This window comes from Pelodiscus sinensis, unplaced genomic scaffold (assembly GCF_049634645.1).
Source record: "Pelodiscus sinensis isolate JC-2024 unplaced genomic scaffold, ASM4963464v1 ctg154, whole genome shotgun sequence".
Classification (NCBI taxonomy): domain Eukaryota; kingdom Metazoa; phylum Chordata; order Testudines; family Trionychidae; genus Pelodiscus; species Pelodiscus sinensis.
Genome location: NW_027465870.1, coordinates 79990 through 102989, shown reverse-complemented (window position 1 = coordinate 102989; position 23000 = coordinate 79990). Strand labels below are relative to the sequence as shown.

The 23000-nt window shown below is 68.6% G+C and overlaps 1 protein-coding gene across 3 annotated transcripts in view; it reads right to left on the bottom strand.

The window, feature by feature from the left end:
* Nucleotides 1-23000, bottom strand: part of PPFIA3 (PPFI scaffold protein A3) — a 26462-nt gene extending 3462 nt beyond the window's left edge. The window contains exons 1-23 of one of the 3 annotated variants that reach the window (XM_075915845.1): nt 22862-23000; nt 18636-18947; nt 13868-13969; nt 13567-13731; nt 13361-13435; nt 11861-11941; nt 11402-11623; nt 10938-11084; nt 9938-10072; nt 9172-9255; nt 8732-8863; nt 8283-8345; nt 7963-8087; nt 5749-5869; nt 5117-5283; nt 4544-4766; nt 3991-4154; nt 2627-2769; nt 2440-2533; nt 2239-2320; nt 1782-1982; nt 1241-1303; nt 1104-1130 (exon numbers count right to left, since the gene is read on the bottom strand). In XM_075915845.1, coding sequence (XP_075771960.1) covers nt 1104-1130; nt 1241-1303; nt 1782-1982; nt 2239-2320; nt 2440-2533; nt 2627-2769; nt 3991-4154; nt 4544-4766; nt 5117-5283; nt 5749-5869; nt 7963-8087; nt 8283-8345; nt 8732-8863; nt 9172-9255; nt 9938-10072; nt 10938-11084; nt 11402-11623; nt 11861-11941; nt 13361-13435; nt 13567-13731; nt 13868-13969; nt 18636-18869 — 2850 coding nt within the window. In that variant the 5' untranslated portion in view covers nt 18870-18947; nt 22862-23000. The remainder of the gene's footprint in view (nt 1-1103; nt 1131-1240; nt 1304-1781; nt 1983-2238; nt 2321-2439; nt 2534-2626; nt 2770-3990; nt 4155-4543; nt 4767-5116; nt 5284-5748; nt 5870-7962; nt 8088-8282; nt 8346-8731; nt 8864-9171; nt 9256-9937; nt 10073-10937; nt 11085-11401; nt 11624-11860; nt 11942-13360; nt 13436-13566; nt 13732-13867; nt 13970-18635; nt 18948-22861) is intronic. The other 2 variants (XM_075915847.1, XM_075915846.1) reach the window with 2 other exon arrangements.

Here is a 23000-nt window from a genome sequence, read left to right as displayed (position 1 = left end):
TTTGACACCTGCCCATCATCCAGCCTCCCTACCCTACACCCACACTTTGCCCTGCCCTATGACCCTTGACCTCCCACCCCTGAACCGTGAACTTGGCCCAACCCCCAAATTCTCACCCTGCATCCCCCATGGCCTCCTGGCCTCTTCCCCTTTTGACCCCTGACCTCTCCCGGCTATGGCCTCCCTGACCTGGGACCTTCTGCTCCCTCCAAATCGCTAAACACCCCTGACCTCTGACCCCAGTCTGCTGCCAGAATAGCCCAATACCCACAATGCACTGCAAAGCCCATGGACTACAATCCACATTGCAGGTCAATAGAGTACTGCAGACACCCCCCCCCCCGAACACAGTGGAACAGTCCATCCCCCCCAAAAAAAACTCCAGGCACAATGGAATGGTCCAGCCCTTCTTTCCCCTCCCCTCAGGGACAGTGCATCATTCCTGCCTTCTCCCCCATCCTCCCCAGGACAGTGGAACAGTCCACCTCTCCTCTCTCTCCCCCCCATGACACAGGAACAGTGGGAGGGCCCGCGCCCAGACAGCTGTGATTGGCTGGGTGACAGGGCCAGTGCTAGAAACATGAATGGCATAAAACGTGTGTGAGAGCATGTAGCCACACCCTCACCCAGCAAGCCACGCCCACAACCAGTCTAGGCCCCGCCCCCAGTCTGGGCTGGGCTGGGCTGGGCTGGGAATTTGTCAGCTGCCAGAAAAACCAAGTCTGGGGTGTTGGTGCCACCTGGCTGTGAAGCTTCGCGCCCTCACCACAACGCCCGACGCGGCAGCCACAGCTCACCCGCTCCCCGACCACGAGGGGTGCAAAATGCAACAGCTGGCTGCCCCCTGCACACACGCGTGAGAGGGGTGACGTCGCACGAGAGCCAAGACACGTGCGAGGCGTATATAAAAGAATGGGTCAGGGTGACGGGGCGCGCGATCACACGACAGCCCCCGAAATGGTCACATCAGAACCAGCTCCTGGAATGACAGCTGGCTACAGGGAACCCAGGGGTGACCCGCCACAGGCCACGCCCACCCGCCACAGGCCACGCCCACCCGCCACAGGCCACGCCCACCCGGTCCATACTCCCACCCACCCTACCTGCTCCCAGCTGATCTCCTTGCTCTCCTGGGTGGGCGCAGCAGGAAGGAAGGCGGAGAGAGCTGTTAGTGCCCCAGCTGCGCCCCGCCCAGCTCCACGAGCCCCCCTCCCCCACGCCTCACACTGCCCCCACTCACCAGCTTGGTCGTGACCGTGAGCGACTCCATCTCCTCGTGCGTCATCCACACATTGCTGGTGGACTGGGGGGGCGGTCCACAAGGGTGCAGGACATATGGGGGGACACAGAGATTTCACCCGTAAGTTGCTTTAGGAGGGGACCAGTCCCAGTTTCTCCCATGCTGTGGGGAGCAGGGAAAGAGCCCTGGGTGCAAGCATTGTTGGGGGGCAGGGGTGTGGGGGCACCTATAGGCCTGCACCATGCAGGAGCTGGGGGGGGACAATGGGAAGATCCAAGGGGGGGGTAGGGTGCCGCAGGACTGAACCATATGGGAGGGGAGACAGGTGGGAGCCAGGGCGCTGTGGGGGGGATGCCCAGGGGATTGGGGCATCATGGGGAGCCTACCATAAGGGAGCAGAGAGAGGAGGGAGCTGAGGGTTGGGGTGCCGTGGGGGGGACGCCCAGGAGAGTGGGGTGCTGTGGGGGGGAGGATGCCCGGGGGAGTGGGGCGCCGCCGGGGAGGACACCGGGGGGAGTGGGGCGCCGTGGGGGGGCCCTACCGTGCGGGAGCTGGCGGGGGCCGAGGGGCTGGTGAGCGACACCATCTCCTGGATGGCCAGGCGCAGCTTGAGGCGGTGCAGGGGGTTGCTGATGCCGATTTCCCGCTGGATCTCCGTGTCCGACAGGTTGGCCATGATGGCCCCGCTCTTCACATTGGCACGGCAGGCGGCCACGTACCAGGCCGGCATCCCCACCCACAGCTGCCGGGGCAGGGGCGTTAGGGGCGGGGCTGCCCCGGGCGCCTGGGATCCAACCCCTCTGCCCCCGCCCCCCTGGGTTCTGTCCCAGCCCCCACCCAGCCCAGTTCCACCCCCGTCCTGGGCCCCAGACACACCCCCTGTGCTACAGAGCGAGGGGGGGGGAGAAGCATGGGCCCAACCCCCCCCCCCACTGGACTCCTGGGTTGCATGCCTCAGGCCCACCCCCTCTCCCCCCCCCCCCCCGCGACGCCATCACCTCCAGCCAGGACACCACGGTGGGTCCGTCCCAGGCGGCGAAGGGCAGGCCCTGGCGGCAGGCCTCCTCCAGCAGCTCGTGCCTGGGGGGGCAGAGATGGGGGAGGTGAGACAGTGAGGGGACTCCCTCCCAGAAACCCTGCCCCATGCCCCCTCCCCCAGTCTCCTACCCCAGCCCCCCAGCCCCCCACCCCCCACTCACTTCTTCTTGTTCCGTCGGTCCTTGTCCACCGGCCCAGCCAGCTTGGAGAGACCCAGGGGGTCCGCGGGAGACATCTCGTCCGAGGGGGTCCCGGCTGGGGGGGGGGAGAGAACAGGTGAGCGCCCCCCCACACGGCCAAACATTCCACCGCGCCCGGCCGCCTGGGTCCCATGGGGGAGGCACCTACGCAGAGAGGCCGAGTCGCGGCCCGGGGGGCCCAGCCGCCCCTTCTCCTTCTTCCCGAAGAGGCGCCCGATGGACGACTTGATGCTTTTCTTCTTCGTGGCTTTGTGCAGCGAGTCCTGGCTGCTCGTGCCCTCGGGGCCCAGCCTGCAGGGGGCACACGGGCTGGATGGCACCCCCAGATTCACCACCCTGCCCCCCGGCCCCCAGCCTGCCGCCCTCACCCCCGCCCCCCCTCTTCCTCCAGCCCCGCCCCCAGCCTGCCACCCTCACCCCCGCCCCCCCTCTTCCTCCAGCCCCGCCCCCAGCCTGCCACCCTCACCCCCGCCCCCCCTCTTCCTCCAGCCCCGCCCCCAGCCTGCCACCCTCACCCCCGCCCCCCCTCTTCCTCCAGCCCCGCCCCCAGCCTGCCGCCCTCACCCCCGCCCCCCCTCTTCCTCCAGCCCCGCCCCCAGCCTGCCGCCCTCACCCCCGCCCCTCCTCTTCCTCCAGCCCCGCCCCCCAGCCTGCCGCCCCCACCCGCTGCCCCGACTCCCCCTCCTCTTCCTCCAGCCCCGCCCCCCAGCCTGCCGCCCCGACCCGCTGCCCCGACTCTCCCTCCTCTTCCTCCAGCCCCGCCCCCCAGCCTGCCGCCCCCACCCGCTGCCCCGACTCTTCCTCCAGCCCCGCCCCCCAGCCTGCCGCCCCCACCCGCTGCCCCGACTCCCCCTCCTCTTCCTCCAGCCCCGCCCCCCAGCCTGCCGCCCCCACCCGCTGCCCCGACTCCCCCTCCTCTTCCTCCAGCCCCGCCCCCAGGCCTGCCGCCCCCACCCGCTGCCCCGACTCCCCCTCCTCTTCCTCCAGCCCCGCCCCCAGCCTGCCGCCCCCACCCCCTGCCCCTCCTCTTCCTCCAGCCCCGCCCCCAGCCTGCCGCCCTCACCCCCGCCCCTCCTCTTCCTCCAGCCCCGCCCCCCAGCCTGCCGCCCCCACCCGCTGCCCCGACTCCCCCTCCTCTTCCTCCAGCCCCGCCCCCAGGCCTGCCGCCCCCACCCGCTGCCCCGACTCCCCCTCCTCTTCCTCCAGCCCCGCCCCCCAGCCTGCCGCCCCCACCCCTCCTCTTCCTCCAGCCCCGCCCCCCAGCCTGCCACCCTCACCCCCGCCCCTCCTCTTCCTCCAGCCCCGCCCCCCAGCCTGCCGCCCCCACCCGCTGCCCCGACTCCCCCTCCTCTTCCTCCAGCCCCGCCCCCAGGCCTGCCGCCCCCACCCGCTGCCCCGACTCCCCCTCCTCTTCCTCCAGCCCCGCCCCCAGGCCTGCCCCCAGCCTGCTGCCCCCCAATCCCTCCCCACAGGTCGCTGTCCCCCGAGCACCTTCCCCTGCTCCCAGCTCACCCAGCCCTCAGGTCCCGGGCGTCCTCCAGGGCTCCAGCCTGCAGCGCCAGGGCTTGGCTCACCCGCTCCAGCCGGGCAGTGCGGGGGGTGGCGGGGGGCGGCGTCTCACAGGGCACCAGGGCCTTGTCCTCTGCCCCACGCCCCTCCTCCTTGGGCACATGGTTCTGGGGGGGGGGGGGGGAAGAGCACATGGCACCGCCTTAAGGAAGCTCGCAGCACTGGGACCTTGTCCGTGGTGGGGACATCGTGGGGGGAGGTGGAGTTCACAGCACATGGGTGGGGGACACGGTGCCGGGGACCCCACTGAGAGGGGAGCCTGTAGCCACGGGGGGGGCGCGGATGGAGACACTGAGGGGGGAGCCGGTGGTGCTGGAAGAGGGGGAAATGGATGGACGGACAACCCACTGAGGGGGGAGCCTGTAGCCAACCGAGGGGGGCAGATGGACACAGACTGAGGGGGGAGCCGGTGGCGCAGGGGGAGGGACGGACGGGCATGGGGGGGGGGCCACGCTCCCCAGAGGAAGGACTGGGCGCGCTCGGGGCCCACACTCACCATGCGGTCGCCCTCGCGGGCGGGGCTGTGGGGCACCAGGCGGGGCGTCGAGTGCCCGCTGCTGGGGGGCGAGGGGCTGGCCAGGGTGGAGCTGGTGACAGACGGGGGGATGGAGGCGCTGGCCCGGTACCGGCCCAGCGACCCGTCCAGCGCGGAGCCGCTCACCCGGCTCTCGATCTCCTCGGCCCGCAGCTCCGTGCACTCCTTCTCCTCCTGGATGAGCCTGGGGGCACAGCCGTGGGGATCCCTCAGCTGAAGGGGGAGTTGTGGGGCAGGGAGAGGGAGCTGAGGGATCCCCACCAGTGTTCCCCATAACTCGGGTGGCCTCCCAGCTGGCGAGCAGAGGGCCCACCGCTCGGTTTGTGTTGCTCCTGGTGGTGCACCTCTGCATAGACCTCGGCGCATGGAACAAAATTTATTCCACACGTGGGTGGCAAAGAACCGTGGAAACAGTGCTCCCCAGGGGTGAGGTGAGGATTCCAGGGGTACTCAGAGGGGTTCCAGGGCAGGAGGTGCACCCCAGCAGCTAGGAGCGTGGAGGGGGGGCCTCGAGGTCCCCGGGGGGGGGCTCACTTGATCTCCTTGTTGATGGCTTCCAGCTGCTCCTGCAGCATGATAGCCAGCGTGTGCACATCCGTCTGGCCGCTGGGCGAGAGCAGGTCGGCCGAGCCGAAGAGGGGGTCGCGCTCCTCCTCGTCCGACCCGTCCAGGCCCCCCGCCTGCTGCGCCCGCTCCCACTCCTGGGGCCCTGCGGGGGGAGGGGGAGACATGAGGGAGACCCAAACCCCCCCTTTCCTCTGCAGCACAGTGCCCCCCACAATTCCTGCCCCCCAGCATCCCTCAAGCCAGGCTCTCCCATTCATGTACCCCAGGCACCCTACAGCTCCACCCCTCAGTTCCTGCCCCTTCCAGCCTCCTCATTCCTACCCCCCAGCATCCCTCCAGCCAGGCTCCCCCATTCCTGTCCCCAGCCTTCCTACTGCTCCGCCCCCCAATTCCTGCCCCTTCCAGCCCCCCCATTCCTGCATTCCGGCCCCCCCCCCCAATTGCAGGAGGTGGCTGAGTACTCACCAGGGGGGAAAATCCAGGCCGGGGAGGAGATAAAAGACACAGTTAGTCACTGCCAGGCACTTACCCCCCACCAACCCCACCCCTATAGCCTGCCCCCCCCAGCCACCACCAATCTGTCCCACCCCCCCCATCACCTTAGTGGCCTCATCCTTCACGGACCAGCGCCCCTTCTTGTGCCTCCGGGGGACGTAGGGGTCCACTGTCAAGGCGGGGGCCTGGGAGTAGCGTAGCTCCAGGGCGCTGCCCGGCAGGGACCTGCGGGAATGGCACCGCGCTCGTGACACTCGTGCCTGCCTCAGTTTCCCCACATACCATGTAAGCCGCCCAGCCAGGGCTTCATCCACCCACATGGGGGGGAGGGGTTGCTGCAAGGGGGTAAGATCAGGGGCAATTTTTTAGGCTCCACCCTCCCCACTTTTTCTCTGCAGCTTTTCACAGTGGCGCACAATTGGGGGGGAGTTGAGACTTTTCTCTCGCCCCCCCCCCCTCCCATTTGGATCGATGCCAATTTTCATGGCTGTGGGAAGACTTTTCGGTGGCACACTGGGGCGGATCAGGAGCAGCAGACGGAAGCGGACAGCAGCCGTGTCCCACCCCCCACGCCGGGAAAGACCTTCCAGGGCAGGCCACGCGTCGCCCGCCCACCTCTCCTGAAAAGTCTCGCCTTGGCGCCCCCACGTTCAACCAGCCCCCCCCCTCAACCAAGACGCTTCCTCTTCGAGGGCCACAGAAAAATCCCTGGGTTTCCCCAGCGCTAATATTCGAGGGAAGGAGGCTTGGGGGCCTGTCTATCAGGAAAAGCCGGTTCCACCTGGTGGCTGCCGTTCCGTGTACAATAACGCCAGCCTACGGGTAACCGGCAGACACGCTACAGCCAGACCGATGTGCGAGGCGTTAGCCACTTTTTTATGGCTCTCTTCTCTCCCACGGGCACCCTGCCGCCTGCCCCTGGGCACGGGACTTCTTGATTTGGACCCTTCCCCCCGCCCCCCGTTTATGCGACACACACAAATAAATCCCCAGAAACTTTTAAACCAAACCAGGAGGCCTCAGCTGTATCTAGCCAGGTGTGTTAAGCCAGCGGTCCGAGATCCCTCAGGGGAACGCGAGAGACGTCTGGGGGGCGGAACACAACTGACATTTGGAGAAAACCGAATGTTTGTTTTCAGTTTTTCAGCGCTTGATGATTTTTGTCCTTTTTACACCCAAAAATGTGATCATCCGCCCGGCTGCGGTTCAGTTGTTCAAACAAAGGTGTTGCGATGGTAGAAAAAATGGTGTGTCTGAAAACTGTAGGTCCTGGGGGTAATTCACATTTTTTTTTAAAAGAGGTGCTTTATAAAAAAAAAGGGTTGAGAAACACTGGGTTACGCCATTCCCCCGACTGGTCCAGATTCGCAATTAGTTCGCCTCGCCCGCCCTTTGCAAACGCCGCACACGGCTGCTGCTTCCTTCTTGACTTGTTTTGGAAACTTGTGCGTTGTGTCAAGCGAGATGTGAAATGAAAATGCATTAAAAGTGCCCCAGACCAGCTCTCGAGTTTTCCCAAATTTAGCAACAGCAAAACCGCCTCCTTCCCGCGCCCGGCCCGGGAAGAATCCCTGGGTTTCCCCAAAGTTTGCTGGGAAACTAGCTGAAAGGAACACTGAGCCGTTAGCCAGCGGTGGTGACTGAATGGGTGTTAACGAGCCCCGGGCCGGTCCCATGTTGGAAGCGAGCGATTCCGCGTCCCGTGCCGGGTTTTCAGGAGCGACCGGAAGAGGAAAACCAGCGTCTTGCTCGGTTTCCTACCCTCGCCTGAGCGGGGTGCTGCAGGGACCCAGCTGGATCAACAGGGCCCAGGGGAATTTTAACCTCTCCCTAGTGGAATTTCCTGCACTTGGGTTTTAATTCTTTTCCATGGTTCTAGCCGGCAGCGGTTTTTTTAAAATAAACCTGGGTTGGGGGATTTTTGTGTGAAATCATCCACTTTTGTTCACCATGCCCTCCCGTCCCCAGGAAACCAACCCCCCGCCCTCCGAGAAACGACCCCATCGGCCCCTCCTTTTAACCCCCCCCAACATCTCCCCACAGGGATGGGGGCAGGGGTGAAAGTAACTTCTGTGTCTTACAGGGAGGGTTGTGTTGCACCGTGAGGCTCCGGGGGCCGGCGTGGGGCTGGGGAAGACCTGGTCACAGACCTGCCCTGCGCTACTCCTCTTCCCAGCCAAAGGGGGGTTGTGGTTGTGGGGGGCAGTGGGAAAAGCCCCTCCCCCTCCAGCCGCATGTGGCTGCTGCATCCCGCCCACGTGGGGCCCGGCTGGGAGCACACGCCCCCCACCACAATACCCCCCCAGCCACTCTCTTACTGCTGTTGGGGGGGCAGGGACACCCCCAGACTGTCAGCCCCTTGCCTGGAGTAGGAGGAGACAGGTCGGCCCCGGAGCTGGTCGATTTCCATCTGCATCCGGTCCATCTCGGCCAGCAGCTGCTCCTAGGGGGGAAAGAAGGCGGGGGGGGGGGGTGTCAGTGCAGAACCGTCGACCCCCCCCCCGCCGAGACCCCCAGCCTGGGTCCCTGCTCTCCCCGCACAACAAGCATCGCCCAGCCCCCATAGCAGAGCCAGCTGTGCCCAGGCCCCGACAGCATCCCCCCCCAGCCCCTGTCTGGGCCCCCCCCCACCTTATACCTTATTCAGCAGCAGCTCATCCTGCAGCTTCTTCATGTCAGCGATCTCCTCGCTCAGCGTGTTCTGAGGGGGGCAGATGGGGTGAAACTACAGACCCCCATGCAGCCCCCCCACGCCTGACCCGCAGCCCCGCCCCTCAGCCCTGCCGGTGCCCCCCACTCCCTCCCCACAGCCCCCGTCCCCCAGCCCTACCGGTGCCCCCCACTCCCGACCCACTGCCCCCCGCCAGACCTGACGGTGCCCCCCACTTCTGACCTGCAGCCCCTGCTCCTCCCCAGCCCTGCCGGTGCCCCCCACTCCCGACCCACTGCACCCCCAGACCTGCCGGTGCCCCCCCACTCCCGACCCGCAGCCCCAGCCAGCCCAGTCCCGGCTCCCGTCCCTGCTGGTGCCCCCCCCACTCCCTCCCCACAGCCCCCACCCCCCAGCCCCCCGACCTGCAGCCCCACCTTCTCCTCCAGCGCCCCCATCCGCTCCTTGAGGTGCAGCTGCAGCCGCTCGTTGGACTCGGAGAGCAGCTTGTCGACCGTCTCCGAGAGCCGCTTGTTGTGTTCGTCGTTCATCTTCTCCCGCTGCCGCGCCTGGGAGGGGCGGGGGGGGGTCATGGGGCTGCCCCTCCCACAGGCCCCAGAGCCCCCGCCCAGAGCTGGGGACAGTCCCTGCCCCCCACTGTCACACAGCCCCTCCCCCGCAGGGTCCGTCTCTCCCCTACTGGGGGGCCAACCCCCAACTCTCACTGCCCCTCCCCCCAAGCCTCTCAGGGAGGGGAAGCCCCCGCCCCTCCCCCAGTCCAGCCCCCGCCAAACTCCCAGGGATGAGAGGGGGCCCAGCAGAGGCGGGCGTGGGACCCAGGAGTCCTGCAACCTGCCCCCCCCGGGCCCCCGCTCACCCGCTGCAGCTCCTGGTTCTTCTCCTCCAGCTGCGCCTCCAGCTGGCGCAGACGCTCCTCGAAGTTCCCGTGGCGCTCCTCAGCCTGCGCGGGGGGGGGGGGGGTCAGCTCATGCCTCTCCCCCGCCAAGGGCCCCTCCCTCCTGCCACGGCTCCTCCCCCGACTCTCCATGCTGCCTGCCCCCTCCCTCGCCACAGCCCTGAATGCTGCCACGACCCCCCCCGGTGCCACCTGCCCAATCCCCACCACGCCGCCCATGCAGCCACGGCCCCCCTGCCACGCCGCCCATGCAGCCTCGGCCCCCCTACCACGCCGCCCATGCAGCCTCGGCCCCCCTACCACGCCGCCCATGTAGCCTCGGCCCCCCTACCACGCCGCCCATGCAGCCACGGCCCCCCCACCACGCCACCCATGCAGCCACGGCCCCCCTACCACGCCGCCCATGCAGCCACGGCCCCCCTGCCACGCCGCCCATGCAGCCACGGCCCCCCTGCCACGGCCCCTGAATGCTGCCATGGCTCCCCCGTACTTCCCCAGTCCTTAATGCTGCCATGACCCCCCCGGTGCACTTGCCCGTTCCCCACCATGGTGCCACGGCCCCCCTACCACGCCGCCCATGCAGCCACGGCCCCCCCGCCACGGCCCCTGAACGCGGCCATGACTCCCCGCCGTACTCCCCCCCCCGCCACAGCCCTGAATGCTGCCACGATCCCCCCCACCACGCCGCCCACGCTGCCACAGCCCCCTCCCCTGCATCCCCCCCCACCTTGCTGAGGGCAGCCACGCGCTGGGCCAGTTGTGCCTCGATCTCGGGCAGAGTCTCGGCCCTTTGCAGCGTTTGCTGGAGCTTCGCCTTGGCGTCCTCGAGCCATTCCTGCAGCTGGCGCCCCTTCTCCTCGCTCTGCGGGCACCGAGTGTCAGGGACCCCCCGCATCCCCCCCCCCCGCGCCCCTTCTCCTTGCTCTGCGGGCACCGAGTGTCAGGGACCCCCCGCAGCCCCCCCCCCCCCGCGCCCCTTCTCCTCGCTCTGCAGGCACCGAGTGTCAGGGACCCCCCACAGCCCCCCCCCCCCCCGCGCCCCTTCTCGCTCTGGGGGGGCAGTGTGAAGTGCAGGGGTCCCAGGAAGGTTTGGGTCCAGGGGCAGTTTGGGGGCAGGGGTCCCAGACGCAGGCTCTGATCTGGAGGTACAGCTGGGGGCTCCATGGAGGTTTGTGGGAGTCCATGGGGGGGGGCTCTGACCTGGCGGTACAATGGGGGACTCCCAGGGGAGTTGGGAGGGTTCCGGGGGGGCTCTGACCTGGCAGTACAATGGGGGACTCCCAGGAGGGTTGGGGGGGTTCCGGGGGGGGGGCTCTGACCTGGCAGTACAATGGGGGACTCCCAGGAGGGTTGGGGGGGCCCCGGGGGGGCTCTGACCTGGCGGTACAATGGGGGACTCCCAGGGGAGTTGGGGAGGTTCCGGGGGGGCTCTGACCTGGCGGTACAATGGGGGACTCCCAGGGGAGTTGGGGGGGTTCCGGGGGGGCTCTAACCTGGCGGTACAATGGGGGACTCCCAGGAGGGTTGGGGGGTTTCCGGGGGGGGCTCTGACCTGGGGGTACAATGGGGGACTCCCAGGAGGGTTGGGGGGGTTCCGGGGGGGCTCTGACCTGGGGGTACAATGGGGGACTCCCAGGAGGGTTGGGGGGGCCCCGGGGGGGCTCTGACCTGGCGGTACAATGGGGGACTCCCAGGAGGGTTGGGGGGGCCCCAGGGGGGGCTCTGACCTGGCGGTACAGCGACTCCTTGCAGGCCAGCTCGCTCTCCAGCTTGTCGTTGGCGTCGTGCAGGGACGTGGCCTCGCGCTGGGCGCTCAGGTACCGTTTCTCCAGCGTGGTGATTCGCTCCTCCATGTCCTCCCGCTGCGCCAGCGCCTGGGGGTGGGGGGGAAGCAGCCAGTGGGGGGGGGGCTGACGGAGTCCCCCCACCTCACGGAGTTTGGCCCCAGCACCCCTCCCGAGCCAGGCCCAGCCCCAAGCCCATGGGGTGCCGGGCTGAGGGGAGCGGGACAAGGGGGCGGCATAGGGCGGATTGGGGAGGGCACGACAAGCCCTGGTGGGGGGGGCACAGGGAAGGGGCCTGGCTGGCAGGGGCAATAGGGGGCTGTGGCATGGGGCACAGATGGCTCTGGGGGGGCACTCGGAGGGGGGTCCCCCTGCCCGTGGGGGGAGGGGGCGCCCAGGGGAGGTACCTCCTTGAGGTCGCGCTGCAGTTTGGCGTTGCCCTCCTGGGCCTTGGCCAGGTCGCGCCGGGCAGCCCCCAGCTCCTCCTCCAGCTCCGCCAGCTGCCGGCACAGGACCCGGAGCCGCTCCCGCAGCTGGGCCAGTTCCCCCCGCTGGCTCTCCAGCGTCTCCTCCGGCTCCGGCGCCCGCCCGGCCCGCGCCTCCGGGGGCCCCGCCCCATTGGCCACCGCCTGAGGGGGGGAGACGTCAGGGACACGGGGCCCCCAAAGAGCCCCAGTGCCCCCCAGATATCCCAGCACCCTCGGACCCCTCACTCAGCCCCAGCACCCCCCCACATCCCCCCGTCAGCTCCAGCACCCCCAGCCCCAGAGCCCCCCTGTACATCCCCAGCCCCCCAGAGCCTCTCAGCCCCCCACCCCCCAAGTGCCTTCCCCAGAACCTCCCCCCACTACCCCAGCCGCTCTCACACAGGTCGGGGTGTCCCCGTCCTTCGGCACGTCGTGGAGGCCGGACCGGCGCCGGGCCAGCTGCTCCCGCAACGACAGGGACTGAGGTAGGGGAGGGAAGGAACCAGAGCTGTGAGCTTCCCCGCAGCAGTGCCGCACCCCTCCCCCCCTCAGCCAGGGCGCTCCCGGGCGCTGCGAGCTTCCCTGCAGCAGTGCCGCACCCCTCCCCCCCCTCAGCCAGGGTGCTCCCGGGCGCTGCGAGCTTCCCTGCAGCAGTGCTGCACCCCTCCCCCTCCCTCAGCCAGGGTGCTCCCGGGCGCTGCGAGCTTCCCTGCAGCAGTGCTGCACCCCTCCCCCTCCCTCAGCCAGGGTGCTCCTGGGCGCTGCGAGCTTCCCTGCAGCAGTGCTGCACCCCTCCCCCTCCCTCAGCCAGGGTGCTCCCGGGCGCTGTGAGCTTCCCTGCAGCAGTGCCGCACCCCTCCCCCCCCTCAGCCAGGGTGCTCCCGGGCGCTGTGAGCTTCCCCGCAGCAGTGCCGCACCCCTCCCCCCCTCAGCCAGGGCGCTCCCGGGGGCTGCGAGCTTCCCTGCAGCAGTGCCGCACCCTTCCCCCCCCTCAGCCAGGGTGCTCCTGGGCGCTGCGAGCTTCCCTGCAGCAGTGCCGCACCCCCCCCCCCCAGCCAGGGCGCTCCCGGGCGCTGTGAGCTTCCCTGCAGCAGTGCTGCACCCCTCCCCCCTCAGCCAGGGTGCTCCCGGGCGCTGTGAGCTTCCCTGCAGCAGTGCCGCACCCCTCCCCCTCCCTCAGCCAGGGCGCTCCTGGGCGCTGCGAGCTTCCCTGCAGCAGTGCCACACTCCCCCCCCAGCCAGGGTGCTCCCGGGCGCTGCGAGCTTCCTTGCAGCAGTGCCGCACCCCTCCCCCCCCTCAGCCAGGGTGCTCCTGGGCGCTGCGAGCTTCCCTGCAGCAGTGCCGCACCCCTCCCCCCCCTCAGCCAGGGCGCTCCCGGGCGCTGCGAGCTTCCCTGCAGCAGTGCCGCACCCCTCCCCCACTCAGCCAGGGCGCTCCCGGGCGCTGCGAGCTTCCCTGCAGCAGTGCCGCACCCCTCCCCCCCCCCTCAGCCAGGGTGCTCCTGGGCGCTGCGAGCTTCCCTGCAGCAGTGCCGCACCCCTCCCCCCCCCCAGCCAGGGCGCTCCCGGGCGCTGCGAGCTTCCCTGCAGCAGTGCCGCACCCCTTCCCCCCCCCCTTAGCCAGGGTGCTCCCGGGCGCTGCGAGCTTCCCTGCAGCAGTGCCGCACCCCTCCCCCCCCTCAGCCAGGGTGCTCCCGGGCGCTGTGAGCTTCCCTGCAGCAGTGCCGCACCCCTCCCCCCCCTCAGCCAGGGCGCTCCCGGGCGCTGTGAGCTTCCCTGCAGCAGTGCTGCACCCCTCCCCCCTCAGCCAGGGTGCTCCCGGGCGCTGCGAGCTTCCCACAGCAGTGCCCTGGACTGGCAGTGCCCCCCCCCCCCACCCTCCCGACTGGCTCCTCATACCTCTTGGTTGGACATTTCCAGCTCCTCCTCCAGCACCGCAACCCGCTCCAGCGCCACCCGCAGCCGCTCCCGGACCTGCAAGGTGCGTGGGGGGGGGGAGATACTGTGAATGGACCAGCCCGGAGACCAACTCCCCCACAACCCCAGAGTGCCCCCCAGAGCCCCCCCCCACCAGCCCCTCCTCCAGGCCCCTCTTGGCCCCCCACCTTCTCGTCCAGCGCCTTGTGGTGCTCGAAGAGGGACTTGAGAGCTTTCAGCACCTCGACCTCGCTGGAGACGCCGGCCGGGGACTGGGCCTGGCGCTTCACCACCGTCATGCGCAGCGACCGCTCGTGCCGCGACACCAGGCACTCCAGGTGCTCCAGCAGCAGCTGTGGGGGGGGGGGGGGCAGGGTGAGGGACCAGTCCAGCCCAGCCCGGGCAGACACAAACCTCCCAATCCCCCCTGCCACACGCCCAGAAAGAGACAAGGGGACAGACGGATGGACGGACCGGGGGGGGGCTCACCCGCGTGTTGTTGCGCTCGGCTTTCAGCTCCGAAATCTCCTCCTCCCGTTCCAGCAGCTGCTCCCGGCAGGCGTTCAGCTCCTTGGTCAGCGCCGCGAACTCCTGGGGGGCCGGGGAGGGGGGGTGAAAAACAGGCTTTACCCTGGGGAATCATGGCCCCTCCTGCCCCCCCCCCCCCCGTCGGCTGGGAATCCCGCCCTCGCCTCCACCCCCATCAGCGAGGAATCCCCCCAGCCCTGCCTCTGCTCTCCCCGCCCCTCCGCCCCCAGCCCAGAAGTCCGACTGGCCCCCTAGCTACAGGGAACGGCCAGAGGATGGAGACCAGGCCCTGCCGGTTTGAAGGGGGGGATCAGAACCGAAGGGGGGTGGGCACAGTGCGCCCACCCCCAGGATCTGCACCGGGCTGGACATGGCCACTGACCCACGATTTCAGCATGGGTGGCAGGAGTCCACGGGCCTCAAACCCGGCTCTTAGACCGGACCCCGCAGACCAGGTCACTAACCACTAGGCCTGGCCACGCCAGGTCCCGGCAGCCTGCGCAAGGGGGGTCCCTGCCCAGCCACCCCTTGGGAGCAGCCGCGGCGCCAGAAACACTTCAAATCCTCGCGCTGCGTCCGCTCGCCCCACACGAAGACCCCGGGAACCCACCTGCCGGGGCGGCGAAACACAGGCCTGCCTCCCCGGGGCGGGCCGCCGCCCCCCACCCTGCCGATCCGGGGGCAGGCGGCTCTAGCAGAGCCCCCGCCCTGCACCCTCGGCATAACAGGGACTGTGACCAGCCCAGCTCGTCCTGCTGAGACGCCGGCTCCGGAGCCAAATCCTGGAGACAACAGGCCGGTGTCCTTGAACGCGCCGTCACCTCGTGCGTGGCAGAGCCAGCGGGAGATCGAAGGCGCGACGGACCCGGGGTAAGCCACCAGAGCCCTGGGACTGGGCGTCACTTGCCAGGTGCCGGGGCTGGGGGGCACAGATCTGGCCATCCCAGAGACACGCCCACAGCTCCGGCAACCCACACCGGGCACCCGAGGGACCACACGGGTCCCCCTCGGGCGAATCGACACCAGAGCCCCAACGAGATTCTGTCCAAGCAAATGGAGCGGAGTCATAAAATCCTAGAACGGGAAGGGACCTCGCGAGTCAGAGTCCAGTCCCCGGCCCCCACGGCAGGACCCAGCGCCGCAGCCCACCCCTGACAGGCGTCGGTCCAACCTGCTCTCCAATATCCCCAGCGACGGAGCCGCCACGACCTCCCTCGGCAACTCACCCCCCGGACATTGGGGAAGTTTTGCCTGATGTCCAACCTCAACCGCCCTGGCTGCAGTGTAAGCCCCCCCCAAAGTGGCCAGCCCCACACTCCCAAAGCAGGCGCGTCCGAGGGGGCGTGTGACGGCACGTCGGGGACCCCCGACTCTGCAGCAAGATGGGACTCCGCCGGCCAGCGGACTAGAGAGGGATTCTTGCTTCTCAGAGACGCAGCCCAGCAAATGCTCCATGTAGGCAGAGCAGGAAACGCCGCCAACCCTAGTCCCCTGGGGGGGGGGGGTCACAGGCCCCTGAACCCCCTATACTGGTTTTAGTCGGCTTCCTCCACGCTCAGCCTGCCCCTTCTCCAAACCACCGAACACTCGTCCCCAGGTACCACACCCCTTGGTTTAAACCCCTTCTCCAGGGCAGGGGTGAAGTCGCTAGTCCTGATCTATGTGCACTGGTAGGGCCCCCCCTTCCCGCTGGGCAGTGCTTACAGACCCAGGCCAGTAGGGGTCACCCACAGCATGACCCAGCCACCAGTGAATGCCAACCAAGAGCGTACAGCCCCCCCCCCCCCCCCCCCCCCGCGCCCTACGTCACAGGGTGAGGGACGGAGGACGGTGCTGAGGATTGTCACACGGTGCCCACGGGCCTCGCAGACGCCCCGGCCCCTTTCCAAGAGACCTCAGCGAAGCGCCCGCCGGCACGGCTCAGCCCAGCGTGGGTCTCTCAGCCCAGCCAGCGCGGCCGTTCCCACGTGTGCCCAGCCCGCGAGAGACCGACGAAAACTCACCTCCGATGGAGCCAGGGAGAACACCTGGGCTTTCTCCTGAAGGGCCAGACACCGCCCCACCACCTGCCTCCTCTGCTGCCAACCATCCAAGCTGGCCTTCGCCGTGGCCAGTGCACCCGCTAATCATTCCCAGCCGCGTGCGGAATAATTTTTCCATGCACTGAGGCCTGTGTAAATGGGCACCACCAGTAGAAACACAAAACGCAGCCGTGCGCACTCTGTTAATCAGCGAGGCGGCCTCTGAATCTCTCCTCCAAGCGAACACCGGCCACGGCTCCATGTGGATTAGCCACAAAAACAGCCCTCGAAGGGACCCGGCTCCAGCCCCGGTTCTTCCTGAAGCCGAAGATTTTGAGAACCGGCCCAAGGCCGGAACATAGAGCCAGCCGCCGCTTTGGTGAGCCACGTTCTTCCCTGTGGCCACGCCACTGTCCCAGGGTGTGACGTGGCCAAGCCAGCACCTCCTCCCAAACGGGGCCCATCCAACGGGTCTGAGCCAGGAATCCCCTCGTGGACTGAAGCCCTAGAGTTTCCGGAGAGCCGGTTTCTTCTCCTCCTGCTTCAGGGGCATCGGATGAGGGAGACGCGGAGAGCAGGGAGGCTGGAGCTGGGTGTGGCTGGGAAGAAGGACTCCCGGGGAAGGGGGAATCACAGCAGTACGAGTGGCCCTTTGCCACCTCTCGAGCACCCTTCCGCACCCCACGCGGTGGCAACGTACGGAGGGAAACTGAGTCACGCCGCGGTGTCACGCAGACATTACCGGAAACGTTGTCGCTTTGGCCCAGCGGCCGGCCGGGGGGGAGTAGCGCCCACAATGCTCTGCCAGTTCCCAGCCTCACACCATGACACAGGCACCGATGCTGCCCGCGTCCTTCACCAACTCAGCAGCGCGGGACCGGGGCCCACCTGCCCTGCAGACCCAGGGCTGTCACAGCCAAAGCGAGGGGATAAAAAGCCAGGCAAGACCCGCACGCCAGCCAGGCCCCTGCAGGGACGGACCTGTCAGCCAAACCAGCCACCGGCTCCGGAGCGAATCTAAGGACAGATCAACCCCTTCCTGCCACCACCACCCGCCCCTGGGGTCCAGCCCTCGTGGGCCCGCGTCCCAGATGCCGCAGCCACGGCGTGAAACCCTCCAGCCAAGATTGCAACGGGAAGGGGCAGGCCCAGAGCTCACAGCGTCCCACAGACCCACCCCGAGTGGCACAAGACGGGTCCTGGTCCCTGCTCCCGCGGCGCGGAGACAACAAACCCCAGACCCCCTCCCACACTCTGGTGCAGTCGGATCCCTTGTCCGGCCTGGGGGAGGCGGGTCCAGCGCTGGGGAGACAACGGCAGGGCTCAGGGGGGCAATTATAGCTCAAGCTCAGCCCATGTCGGCCCCAGTGCAGACAGGGCTACGCCAGCACCGGACCTGCCCGGCATGGGGGGGAGGAAGGGCCGGTCTACGCCGCGCTGGGGACCGCCAGCCGGATCCCCAGAAATCACAGCCGGTGCCAGCGATGCCTCGCAGCCGGAGACGGCAATCACAGCTGTACCAGCACCCCAGGGGCTGAGCTGGTATAGAGGGCAGTGCGGCCCCCCCACTCCCACCCGCAGCTCCCGCCAGCCAGGCCCTGCCGGTGCCCCCCACTCCCGCCCGCAGCCCCCGCCAGCCAGGCCCTGCCGGTGCCCCCCACTCCCGCCCGCAGCCCCCGCCAGCCAGGCCCTGCCGGTGCCCCCCACTCCCGCCCGCAGCCCCTGCCAGCCAGGCCCTGCCGGTGCCCCCCACTCCTGCCCCGCAGCCCCCGCCAGCCAGGCCCTGCCGGTGCCCCCCACTCCTGCCCCGCAGCCCCCGCCAGCCAGGCCCTGCCGGTGCCCCCCACTCCTGCCCCGCAGCCCCCGCCAGCCCGGCCCTGCCGGTGCCCCCCACTCCCGCCCGCAGCCCCCGCCAGCCAGGCCCTGCCGGTGCCCCCCGATCCCGCCCGCAGCCCCCGCCAGCCAGGCCCTGCCGGTGCCCCCCGATCCCGCCCGCAGCCCCCGCCAGCCCGGCCCTGCCGGTGCCCCCCGATCCCGCCCGCAGCCCCCGCCAGCCAGGCCCTGCCGGTGCCCCCCGATCCCGCCCGCAGCCCCCGCCAGCCAGGCCCTGCCGGTGCCCCCCACTCCTGCCCCGCAGCCCCCGCCAGCCAGGCCCTGCCGGTGCCCCCCACTCCCGCCCGCAGCCCCCGCCAGCCCGGCCCTGCCGGTGCCCCCCACTCCCGCCCGCAGCCCCCGCCAGCCCGGCCCTGCCAGTGTCCCCCGATCCCGCCCGCAGCCCCCGCCAGCCAGGCCCTGCCGGTGCCCCCCACTCCCGCCCGCAGCCCCCGCCAGCCAGGCCCTGCCGGTGCCCCCCGATCCCGCCCGCAGCCCCCGCCAGCCAGGCCCTGCCGGTGCCCCCCGATCCCGCCCGCAGCCCCCGCCAGCCAGGCCCTGCCGGTGCCCCCCACTCCCGCCCCGCAGCCCCCGCCAGCCAGGCCCTGCCGGTGCCCCCCCGATCCCGCCCACAGCCCCCGCCAGCCCGGCCCTGCCGGTGCCCCCCCATCCCGCCCGCAGCCCCCGCCAGCCCGGCCCTGCCGGTGCCCCTCACTCCCGCCCGCAGCCCCCGCCAGCCAGGCCCTGCCGGTGTACCCCGATCCCGCCCCGCAGCCCCCGCCAGCCCAGCCCGGCTGGTGCCCCCCATCCCGCCCGCAGCCCCCGGGGGCGCTGACCTGGGGCAGGGCGATGTTGAGCTGTCTCTGCAGCGACTCCTTCTCGTGGGCCAGCTCCCGGAGGCGGAGCTGGGCCGTGCCCAGGCTGTCCTGCGTGTCCCGCAGCGTCTCCAGCAGCCGCTCCCGCTCCGTCAGCATGTTCACCATCAGCTGCTCGAAGTTGGCGTCCTCGGCCCCGTAGGCCGAGCCCCGGCGGCTGTCCTCGCTGATGGTGGGCATCACTTCGCACATCATGGTGCCGGGGGGGGGCGGGGCGGGCCCCAGGGGGCGCCGCGGGGGGGGGGAGGTGGGCGGGGGGCTCAGAGCCCCGACCTATGGGCGGAGGGGGGGGAGAAAGATTGAGACAGAACTCAGAGGCCTGGGTTCTGCCCCAGTTCTGTGAGGGAGCGGGGTCTAGTGGTTAGAGCAGGGGGGGTTGGCACCCAGACACTTGGGTTCTGCCCCAGTTCTGTGAGGGGAGTGGGGGCTAGTGGTTAGAGCGGGGGAGGGAATGGGTGCCAGGACACCTGGGTTCTCTCTCCAGGACGGGGCAGAGGGTGGGTGGGGGGGGGGGGTCAGTGACTGAAAACCACATTAATGTCAAACAACCTCAGAAATCCCTATCGATGCGCCCCCCCCCCCCCATCCCTGGCTGGCTCAAGGAGGGGTGGGGTGGGGTGGGGCGTTAAGCTGTAATTAACACCTTGTGTGGGGGGAGGTTTCTTACATGGCATAAAAGCTAAAAGTGGGGCCACTCCCCAAGAGCTGATGAACCCTCCCATTACAGGTCAGGTCATGTGGGGGGGGGGGAGAGGGAGGGGTAAAAACCCTTTCCTGCCCCAGCTCCACAGGGTAGGAGCTAGTCCAGAGGTGGGGGGGGGAATGTCTTGGCAGGGTGCTGGGGGGGGAATGAAACAGGTGATCTGCCCCCCCCAGCGGTTCCCCTCCCCCCCCCGCCCATCCTGCCCAGCTCCCCTGATACCATGCCCCCACGCATGCACAGCCGGGACATGCACACACGGAGCCGGCAGCAAAGCCAGACAGACACTTCTGCCAGGAGCAGGACTCAGCCCCCCCACGCAACACACACGGCGCCACACGCTCCCGACACAACGCAACACGGAGCGTCACGCACCCCCACCATGCAGCACTGCAACACAGCGCTCGCAGCGTCACGGGATACAGACACAACGCACCACAGTGCCCCAGTGCAACCCCGCCACACACACACAACACACCATCCCAGTGCAACCCCGCCACACACACAACACACCATCCCAGTGCAACCCCGCCACACACACACACACAACACAGCGCCCCAGTACAACCCCGCCACACACACAACACACCATCCCAGTGCAACCCCGCCACACACACAACGCAACACAGCGCCCCAGTGCAACCCCGCCACACACACAACACACCATCCCAGTGCAACCCCGCAACACACACAACGCAACACAGTGCCCCAGTACAACCCCGCAACACACACAACACAACACAGCGCCCCAGTACAACCCCGCCACACACACAACACAACACACCATCCCAGTGCAACCCCGCCACACACACAACACAACACAGCGCCCCAGTGCAACCCCGCCACACATACAACACACCATCCCAGTACAACCCCGCCACACACACAACGCACCACAGCGCCCCAGTGCAACCGGGCAACACACGTTACAACATAAACACCACATTCTACAGGGACAATGTAACAGCCACCCACAGTGCAACCCCGCAACACACACAACAAACACAACACACCACAGCGCCTCAGTGCAACTCTGCGACACACACAACACACCATCCCAGTGCAACCGTGCGACACACGTGCCACAACATACACATAATGCAACATGCTACAGACAATGCAACACCTGCACATAAAGCACTAGTGTGAGAATGCAACACACACAGCAATACGTGCTACTAATACAATGCAATACACAAAATGTATGCCACAGCATGCCATCTACCCATAATGCAACAGTGAGACAACACCACACACATATGCACAGCAACATACACTACCAACACAATGCTACACACAGCCATGATGCAACAACCCACACCTGCAATACAATAACACAACACACACACGCTACAGTTTACAGCACACTGCACTAGCAATACCCGTTGCAACACCCACCCATAATGCAACACGCCCAGTGCTACACACAACACAATGCTGCCGACAACGCAACACCTACCCACAATGCAACAAGTACAAGGTGCAAAGACCCTGCAACACCCAGGCAAAGAGCAATACCCCAACACACACACACACACACACACACACACACACACACACACACACACAGCCCCCTCCTCTTCGCAGGGCCTGTGCCTGCAGACACCTCCCTCGTCTGGGTTATTTATAGACAGCGACGAGACTGGTGCCCCTCACCCCCATGCCCAGACACACTCAGATGGTACCTGTGCACAGACACACGCCAACACACGCCCCAACACGCTGACCCCCTACTCTCCCTTCCCCCATGGCCCCCACCTGGGGACACAGAGCCGGATGCCCCCAGGGGTTCAGCCACACTCCCAGCCCCAGTGGAGGGTGCCCCGGCACACGCGTGTACGGTTACATGCCTGTCCCACGCCTGCCTGGCTCACATGGGGCAGCCAGGGCAAGGGGGCACCGGCGACATCCGTGCATGGCAGGGCCGAAGGGGGCTGCATGGGCAGCGTTACATGCGTGTCTCCATGCCCCCCCCCCCCAGGCTGGACCTTGCAGCCCTGTTTGGCATCCGCTGGGAAGGGATCAGGAGGTTTGTGCCCCCACAAACTTTGGGGTCACCCCCCCCACATACTCCTGCGGAGCTGAGGCCCTCCCTGAGGGTGGATCCGTGGAGGGGGGCAGCTCTGACCCAGAGGAGTGAAGAATCCAAGTGGGGGGGGGCCTCTCCCCACCCCACCCCCAAGGAACACAATGCAGTTGGGGGAAGGGTGGAGGAGCTGTCCAGCCCCCTTGAAGCATCCCCCCCCCCGCAGAATCAGCTGGGATCGTCCCCCCCCCCCCCCACAAGGTCCAGCTGCCTTGCCCCCTCCCTGTAGATTTCTCCTGCAATGGGACAGAGGGTCCCCCAGAGAGCCAGCCCCCCATCCATGGAGGGAGACACAGGGCCCCCGGGGGCAGTATGGGGGGCAGACAGAGGCTGGAGGGGGTCAGAGAAGGCAGCGGGAGGGGGGTGCACACAGGAGGATGGCTGCGTTGGGGGGCAGGGCGCTAGGGAGCGGGGCTGGGGAAAGTGGGGGGGGGCCGGGCAAGGGGGGAGGGCAGGGGCCGGGCAGGGGCTGGGGGCGGGGGCGGGGGACGGCCCGGCTCCTACCTGCAGCGCCGCGAGTCTGATGCTGCGGAGGCCAGTGGGGGAGGGGGGCAGGGAGCTGTCCCGGCTCCTACCGGCAGCAGCCGAGGGGTGCATGGGGGGGGGGGGGAAGCAGGTGCACGTCGGGGGATGGGGGCCGATGTGCGCTGGGGGAGGGGACAGGCCATGGGGGGCGCAGGGCTGAGCTCCGGAGGACGCAGCGGGATGGGGTGCATCTGCAGGCTGGGGGGGGCAGGCATGGGAGATGAGGGGAGCGGTGGAGATGCATGGCCAGGGTGGTTCAAGGGGGGGGTGCGTGGCTGGGAGAGGGGAGAAGGGCCGGGGGTGCAGATCGAGGGGTGTATACAGGGGGGAGAGGCTTGACTTGCACCGTGGGGGGTGCCCGACTGGGGGGATGGGAGGAGATGAAGTGGGGCGGTGGAGGGAGATGGCTGGGCTTGGGGGGGTTCATGCGGGGGAGGGGTGCAGATGCAGGCAGGGGATGGAGGGGGGGTGCAGGGCTGAGGGTGCATTGGGGAGGGGTGCAGATGCAGGCAGGGGATGGAGGAGGAGGGGTGCAGGGCTGGGGGGTGCATTGGGGAGGGGTGCAGATGCAGGCAGGGGATGGGGGGGTGCAGGGCTGAGGGTGCATTGGGGAGGGGTGCAGATGCAGGCAGGGGATGGAGGGGGGTGCAGGGCTGAGGGTGCATTGGGGATGGGTGCAGGGCTGGGGGGTGCATTGGGGAGGGGTGCAGATGCAGGCAGGGGATGGAGGGGGGGGTGCAGGGCTGAGGGTGCATTGGGGAGGGGTGCAGATGCAGGCAGGGGATGGAGGGGGAGGGGTGCAGGACTGGGAGGGTGCATTGGGGGAGGAGGTGGAGATGCAGGGCAGGGATGGAGGGGGGGAGGGCAGGGACGTACCTGCGGCGGCCGGTGCCGATGCTGCGGAGCCGGCGGACGCCCGGGGGTCGCGCCCCTCCCCCGCCCCGCGCTGCCGGAGCCCGGCCGGACGCGGCTCCCGGCCCCTCCGCGCCGCCCCCCGCCCCGCCTCTCCGGCGCC